Source organism: Notothenia coriiceps, unplaced genomic scaffold (assembly GCF_000735185.1).
Source record: "Notothenia coriiceps isolate Sejong01 unplaced genomic scaffold, NC01 NC01_scaffold00033171, whole genome shotgun sequence".
Classification (NCBI taxonomy): domain Eukaryota; kingdom Metazoa; phylum Chordata; class Actinopteri; order Perciformes; family Nototheniidae; genus Notothenia; species Notothenia coriiceps.
The window spans coordinates 6,394-15,018 of record NW_011365872.1 but is presented as its reverse complement, the minus strand read 5'-3'; the positions used below and the strand labels follow the sequence as shown (position 1 = coordinate 15,018).

At 38.8% G+C, this 8,625-nt stretch overlaps 1 protein-coding gene across 1 annotated transcript; it reads right to left on the bottom strand.

The window, feature by feature from the left end:
• Positions 1 to 1,691: 1,691 nt before the first annotated feature.
• On the bottom strand, positions 1,692 to 7,388 carry LOC104961333 (ubiquitin-conjugating enzyme E2 L3). The gene is made up of 4 exons (XM_010789602.1): positions 7,280 to 7,388; positions 5,379 to 5,474; positions 4,938 to 5,124; positions 1,692 to 3,098 (listed from the first exon to the last, which is right to left on the bottom strand). Exons 1-4 carry the CDS (start codon positions 7,304 to 7,306, stop codon positions 2,944 to 2,946), a joined length of 465 nt encoding a protein of 154 aa, XP_010787904.1. The 5' UTR covers positions 7,307 to 7,388; the 3' UTR covers positions 1,692 to 2,943.
• Between the last annotated feature and the right edge of the window lie 1,237 nt (positions 7,389 to 8,625).

The following is an 8,625-nucleotide window of genomic DNA, read 5'->3' as shown; positions in this document are numbered from 1 at the left end:
CCCAGTAAAGCAAAACTGCACGTTTCAGAGTGGCCTTTTATTGTGGCCAGCCTAAGGCACACCTGTGCAATAATCATGCTGTCTAATCAGCATCTTGATATGCCACACCTGTGAAGTCGGATGGATTATCTCGGCAAAGGAGAAGTGCTCACTATCACAGATTTTTTGAGATTTGTGAACAATATTTGAGAGAAATGGTTATTTTGTGTATATTGAAAATGTTTTAGATCTTTGAGTTCATCTCATGAAAAATGGGAGCAAAAACAAAAGTGTTGCGTTTATATTTTTGTTCAGTGTATTAACCATAGGCCTATATGCCGTTTATATTGCTTGTAATTGAGATGAAGTAAACATCTTTTGAGTATTTTAACATAAATAGTTTGATTGTGTTGAATTGAAACCCAAAAAGGCGGCGGGTCCACCAGAACCACGAACACTGAGTAACATATATTAAAGTTAGACGTAGTGCCTGCATTTTCTACTTGGTTTTCATTAAGGCTACTGTCATTCTTTTTATTAAATTCTCATTCTTTTTGTTTTTTATTGCAATAGAGATGGACCCCTGATTTAAAAAATAATACTGTGTTTTACTTTAGTTCAAGTTTTTCAGCAGTTTTCTATAGGCCTTGCCTTAAAGGTGGGATAGGTAAGTTTGAGAAACCGGCTCGAGATACACTTTTTGTTATATTCCATGGAATGCTCTTAACATCCCGATAGCAATGAATATCTTAAGTGCTATGACAAAATATTTATAAAAAAATGTCATCTGTGGAAGCCGTAGCGCTGTAAAAAGCACGACCAATCATCTGAGCCGGCCCGGCTAAATTTACTGGATGGCTTACCTGCCTGTCAGCCTCAGCCTTCCATCTGTGCACAAACTTATCTCGTGCCCCATTGGTCATGTGCGTGTTCGTGTGTGTTGGAGGAGGGGCTCTGTAAGGAAGTGGCAGATTTGTTCCGGCTGTGTATTATCAAATCCTAGCACACGCGAGCTGGTCTCTCCAAAATTACCTGCACCACCTTTAAGATGATACATTGTCCTGTTGTCTTATGAAACATCTTATTTGCTCCTTTATTGATTTTCTTAGCATTTGATATTGAGGTATCCTAAAGTAACGGAAAGTAATCAGATTACATTACTTTTATATTGTCATACTTAGATAACTGATAACATTGTTTTACATCAAATTGGTAATTGATAATTCCATTATTTGATGGTTAATGGAAATAGTCATATTCAGTTGTCATTATTCAACACTCAGATTTGTATGATTATGTTTATGATAATGCTGGGAACTAGACAAGGTGGAAAGTATCTGACTGAATGTAGTTGTATCTCAATGTCTAATGGCTTCTTGTATTACAAAGGTAAGAGCCAGCAGGTGAGAGTCAAACTCAGGAGAAGCTGAACCTGTTTTTGTGAATTGAAAATGAAATCCTGTTGATAGTCTGGAGGAGTTTTGCTCCTCTGTCTAGGACTGTATACATTTGTACTGTTGTAATATATTCATCCATTAAAGTTTGCCAGACTAGACATGTCAAATGTGTATGTATATACACACACATGTGTATATATTTGCATTCTTGTGATGGTGAGAAACTGCATTTTGGTCTCCCCGTTTGAAACGTAATGTACGATAAAGTTGACTGACTGGAAAGCCAAAAAGGAACATCCAGCGGCCGAGCAGACAGACAGTGAGGCCAAATGGTTAGCCATCTTTATTATGAAACAATATTGGGAGCAGATCAAACAGCTGTTACATGGTGGTGTTTGGGCCACTGCAGTCCCTTCCTGTGTCCCGACACACCCCTCCCGGCAGCCAGCCCTCTCCCAGCTGCCCGATACTAGGACTGCCTCCAGGAGCTGAGCTTCATTCCAGCCGAGTACATCCTCCTCCAGCTCCTCCACCCCCCCCTCAGACAAGTGATGTCCTTCACAGCAGGGCAGCTGACTGTATGTTGGTTGCCGTGTGGAAAAGGTGACAGGGGGGTTATATTGGGGGAAATATGTGCGAAGGATTCAAATTAACAACCTTCCCACGTTACCAATTTTAAATATCATGTGCCAATCTAAACAATTTAGAGGGGAGAAAGAATGATGAACATGGGAAAGAAAAGAACAATAGCCATTGGTCTGGCTGTTAAGCGTTTTAACGGCATGGTGCCTCTCTCCTGTGTTTCCTGTCCAATGTGGGGATAGAAGATAAATGCATGTTTGGAAACCAATGATGTTTCTTCAACACACAGGTATCTTCTGTAGCACTTTCAGCTATAACAGATCAATGAATGTATGGCCTGCCACTGTTTGTTGGGGGTGGGGTGGGGTGGTGAGGGATTGTCCCGTAGAGTACAGTGCAAGTCTAGAAGCAGTGGAGGTGAGTAAGGGAACACTTTGAACATCCTAGCTACAGCTTCTCTTCTGTCTGACACCTTTGTGTTTTAAGCCTAAAATATTATCAAGGGTGGGGCAAAAGAAAAAGAGGACAAGTAATCAACCTGTTTTACCAAAAATAAGATACTTCAGAAAAATCGCATCTAAGTGATCATCTATTTAACACAGGAGTTGTTTATATAGAGGAAAAGCAAACTTTAACAAATTACTCCATATCGCCATCTAACTCTTCATCTGAACTTCATGTTCCCTTAGCTATTTTTTCCCATTAAGAAAAGAGTCAAAAGTTAGAAATGGTCTGGAGAGTTATGGCCAAGGAGGAAGAGGGAGGGGAGGAAGCTGTCTGATCCACAGAGAGTCCTGGATGAGGGGGGGACGGTGGGGCTGCCACTGCTGGGCTTCAGCTGGGCGGCTCCAGGACTGCAGGGAGGACCGGTGAGGGAGGGAGGGAGGGGGAGAGAGCAAGATCTGTGTTTGGTTGGGCAGGTGAGATAGGAGGAGGGGGGGGGAGAAAGAGGAGACAGAGAGAGGGCTACGCGCTCGTCAGGTCATCAGTCCATTGGCCGCTTTTCTCCGTGTTTCTTTGTAAACTCTTCGGCGTTCTTCAAGAATTTTTTTCGGTCCTTTGAGTATTCTTCTGCTAGGTCGGCCCTTAGAGGATGCTCCGGCTGGGGGTCGTTCACCAGCGCGATGAGGGACTGAATCACTGAAAGACACACAGCCCAGGACAGCAGCTTAGATTCGTACAGTGCTATGCCCTCATTGTTTCATTATTGTAATGAACACCGATTTTTATGTGACCTTTTATAATGTGTTGGAAGATTTGTTCAATAAAGTTTAAAAAATAAACGTACAGTGCTTCTCCCAACAACACTACAGTGGTACTGTACTTAAGTATAAGTTTGAGGTACTTGTACTTTACTTCAGTATTTACATTGTTTTGCTACTTCGTACTTCTACTCCTCTACAGTTCAGAGGTAAATGGTGTACTTTTACTCCACTACATGTATTTATTACCTTTAGTTACTTTACAGATGTGGATGAATGATGTGAAATATAATCAAGTGTTGAATCAGACTTTAGTTCCACCTGGAGTAAATTCACAAGCTACCCGTTTACCCGTTGCGTCTCAAATTGTACGACGGCATTTTGCCTATTCAAGTATTTTTATATAAAAAAATAGAAATAAATGTTTTTGTTTCCCTGCACACAGGCGGAATACAAAACATCGGTGTACTGCACAAAAAATCTCAGTCGGACTTCCTTACACAGACAATTTTTTTTTTTTTTTTTTTTTTTTTTTTTTTTTTTTTTAAATCAAGGGGCCAAGCGCCAATGCTTTGAAAATGATAATCAGAGCATTGAATGTAGACCTTATCGGGAGCTTTTGTCTTGGAACTTCCTGTCATTTCATGTCACTTCTCAACTTCCGGTCACAATTCCAAACTGAAGGTGGAGGGTGTAAAAAAAAAAGCAGCAAGATATGGGGCAAACTCCTTTCGGACTTTTGTAACTGTAGTTTAGAATAAGCATTTTTTTCAAACAAAAAATAAATATATTTTAATAATACTCAAACTAAATCTATAGTGGAGTTTATTTTTTGTAAGCATCTTCTCATTTTTAAATCCCAGATTTAAATGTTTAATGTAAATATTTAAAAACATTTCAATCCCTAACTTCAAAAAATTATTTAAACTACACACAGGATATGAGTAAAAAAAAGAAGAAGAAATGTAACCTTCACGTTTTTTTCATCTGTATGAAAATGTAAAATGTCTTTCTTGTTTAGTGCTGGAACAGCGTAAATGTTCCTGCTGCTGGCCAATAAAGGATTTCTCATTCTGATTGATTGCCAGACTTAGAAACTAATCATTAAAATCGAAGTTTAAAACTTCTTATTTACTTTTGGATATTAAGCTTTAACGTTAACACGTTGGGCTCAAGCCTCCAGTGCACTTTATTTTTCTTGTCAACTTTCTTTCTAATCTTACATCAGTCAATATGGTGATGTCAGTAATATTATTCATTTAATGGACATATTACATTTGTTTTCAGTGATATATAATTTATATGTGACAACTCTTGATGCTCTAGAAATAACATTTAGTTTTATTGAACTTGAAAATGAATTATTATCCTGTTCTGCATTAAGTATTTTTTCAAATAATTTATAATGAAAAACATACAAATATAAGAATATTGATAAAGAATTAGGTGTATGACCACAGTATTAGTATGGGGGAAATCCCAATGTTACCCATAGGCAGATCATAGTCCTTTAAATATGTCTGCCAGTGATGACATCACTCTTGAGTCTGACTTGCTCCTACTGGTCTCTCCATAATAAACTGATTTCATATGAATGAAACTAAAAAAACGACGATTGTGTTCCGTTTCTGATCACTTGACTTCATACAGTAATGTACTGAAGGTGTTTTGTTTGAGTATTGGCACTAAAACCAGGCAGCGTAATGATGATAAAGATTTAAGACAAACTGTGATTAGGTAGCGTCAGTTCACATGCAGTGCTCCTCTGTACACCCACCTTGGTCAGTTTTGGTGGCAGGCTTCCAGTTCTCTGCGCTGATCACAGGCAAGCACACTTGGCCCTTCTCATCAATGTTGGGGTGGTAGATCTTTGTCTTGAATGTGATCTTGGGAGGCTTGAAAGGGTACTCGGTGGGGAAAATGATTTCGATTCTGAACGCACCTTTGTCATAAGGAGGGTTGTCCTGTAAGGGAACAGAAGAGGTCAGTGAGAGGAAGTGTGGGCCAGCAGATGGCAGAGCAGTCATTAAGAAGGGTAAATACAGATTAGATGTATAGTTTATTAATCCCAAATTGGGATATATTTTTTTCTTTACAACAGCATGTTAAAACAAAGTTATTGCACATCATTTGGAAAGTAAAAAGGGTAGAAAATAAACAAACATGAATGTCTCAAAAAATAAGAATAAAAGCGAACTAAAAAGGTAAATATACTTACAGGAACAATGAGCCCTTGCCATGACAATAGGTTTGATTCCTCAACTTGAATGTTTCGGAAGTTTTTCATTCCAGACCTGCGAATCTCTTCAAGTTCCTGAGAAAACAAGCAAACAATAAATATTAGAGGTGAGTTTTGGAATGTCCAATTCTGTACCTGGGGATTAAATATGAATTGCTTTGCGATCTCTGAAGGTCTTACCATACTTAATGCATTATTTTAGTGACAGCAAACGTATATAAACATTAAAAATGTTGCATAAGAGAAGGAGGCGGTGGGAAGTGCAGGCTGTTAGGTTCTTGCCGACTTCCTCAGAGTTTTGTGGTTCAATAACTGATAGTGCTACCTGCAGCTGGACTTGGAAGAATTTTGCTCACAGGGAAAAAGCCTAAGAGTGATGCCATAGTTTTTGCTGCACTAGTGACTTTTACTGGCTGGTGAGGCTGCATGCAGAATTGGGAATGGAACTGATGAGATTGTATTATCCGTGAGTCCGCCTTAAATCTGCCTCATGTCACAGCGGAGGCACTGATCAGAAAGTGGACATTAAAGAAAAATTCTAAATGAAATTATCTCTAAATATGGTGTCATTCATGTCAGATGATTGACTATGACAAACTGATTCTCAATAAAGAGAACGGTTTTTTTTTTATTTCTCTGTTAAATTGTACCCATATTCATTAAAAAAATGTTTTGCAAAAGCTACAACAAACACACCAACACTAAATTTCACCTATTTAGATGTTGTAGTTAGTTAACTATATCATATGTAATTGGTTCACATTTAAAATTTAGTTTATTGCAGTGCTATTTTATTACAAGTGTAGTGTGCTGAGACGCCCGTGACTGGCTAATACTTTGTACTCGTCCTCCCTATCTCATAAAGACACCGGTGCTGAGTGGGACTATTAAGGGGCTTTTTTGAGAATCTTAAAATATAGTGAGAAGTATGAAGGGGGGTTAACACAGTATGTTGTCTAACATATAGGTCTTCATATTTCATATAGAACAAAGATACGCCTTGTAGGCCTTGATCATGATCGTCAATCACTGTCGTCTACTTAGCCGGGTCTGACAGATCCTGCTGAATCCACATATTTTTTAAATCAATTTAGTTTTGTTACTACGTTAAGATCTTAGCAAAAGGTTCATTTTGACCTGCTGTATAATGATGTGAAATAAGGTAAAGCCTCTGTCTGTTTTGGGCCTATTTCCTTGTTCTGTTCTGCCAGCTAGCTTTAAGGCTCCATGTTGTTGTGTGTAGCTCCTGTACAGCCTCGTTACCTCATTGTCTGGGTACCAGGAGATCATATCCTTACAAAGAACTACCGCCTGGTGCTTGCATATAACAGCAATGAAAAAACGGGAGCTGTGAATGTACTTTAAATTAATCCCCGCCAATCCAAACCCGGCTAACTTGAGTGTAGCTAAAACTCGCTAGCTCTCCAGCTAGCGTTAGCTGAAACGCAGCTCAGATCTGAGGCTAGCCCGTTAGCTGATTAGCAAGCGCCTTATGCCGAGCAAATCCACTCACGCTCTCTGTCGGCCACATCTAAACTCAATTCGCGGTCACACAACAACAGCTACATGGAAGCTATAGATAGGTATTAAACAGAACATGTGTCCCGTGTTAGTCTTCAGAAGGCTGACTATCGAGTCTCTGGCCTAATTTTGCCGGTGCTTTGCTGCTAGGCGATATGATTTGGTCGGCTAACGGCATCACGGTGGACAGTAGTGACCTCTCGTTTATATTAAGTTAACAGTAAAAAAATAGCCTCTTAATGTTTCTTCATACAACATGATCTCATATTCGTTAAGATGAATAACGAATGAGTACACTGGCCTAAAATGTGTTTTTACAGATAATAAATAATATGAAAAGAACGGATCGGGAGATTTACCTTGGCCAGCCTCCTGCTCGCCGCCATCTTGATACTACTGTGTGTTCCCAGAATTCACAGCGCGGCGAATATGGGGCTGGAGCTCCGGCTGAGCATCAGCCATCCGGTTAACTAAAGGATGCAATTCCATGTGTATAAATCATCTATAAAATAAAATCAGATTATTACAGGCTGAACAGAAGCCCTTAGGTTTATCTATATGTTTGGGCTACGATGCGTGGGTTAACTACAGATTTAGGATAGCCATCAATTAACTACAAACTTAATATCAGCCATCAGTTAACCCCATACCCCAGTTGAGAAGAAAACCTTAAAGTTACAGGACGATTTTTTAAAATTTTGTTTAGGCTTTTAGAATATTGTCAAAGATGTGCATTACATAAAATTGACCAAAATATGTGCGACAGCTGTGATAATGTAAAGCAAATTTGGAGTTTGCTCTATTTTTTAGGATTTCACGTAGCATCGAAGTGTTACCAATACCAATTCTACCATGGCCTGTGTTCATAGTGATAAAATCCTATAGCACACCATTATCGTTACCCATGGCTAGATGTCTTATCGCTGGGTATTTCCGGACTGTTACTTACTTCAATTTCTCACTCTTGTGAACTGAGGCTTGACAAGTAAGCTACTTGAGTATCAATACATTCATAAATAAGTAGCCTACAGAAATAAATTATTAAATATTTATAGTCAACACATTTTAAATGAAATGTGATCATCTATTATGTCAAAACTTGCAGTATTGGTTATTTGGGTAAACCAGGCAGAAACCAGGGCTGCCAACACTCACGCATTGAGCGTGAGAGTCACGCAATTAACCCATATCTCACGCACTCACGCCACACTTGCCTTTCCTCACGCTAAGTTTTCGTCCAAAATAAATGTATATAAATATAAAAATAAAGTGAAGGAACAACAAACCGAGCGGAAATGAGACGGTCTTCTGGCTTAGTTCAGTAAAGTTGGAACGATATTGGGAGATTCTGATTTCACGGATCAATAACTCATGAACAAAACGTTATTCAGACACAAATGACGTCTCCTAAGTACCGTGGTAAGATTGACAACGAACTACAATCACATGTTGAAAAAAAATAAAAATACGCGCCGTCCTCCGAGCTGGACACATTACATTGGTCTCTATCCGCGTCTGTAAAGTGCAACTCCGAAAAAAGAGAATACATATTCAATCACTTTTATACAGCTTATTACTACCAAACTCACTACACACATCAATAGTGTCATACTACAGCAACGAGTTTGGAAGGCTTTTGAATAATTTTGGGGAATATTTATAATGTAAAATCTTCAATAAATATGGCTGAATAACTTTACTATTA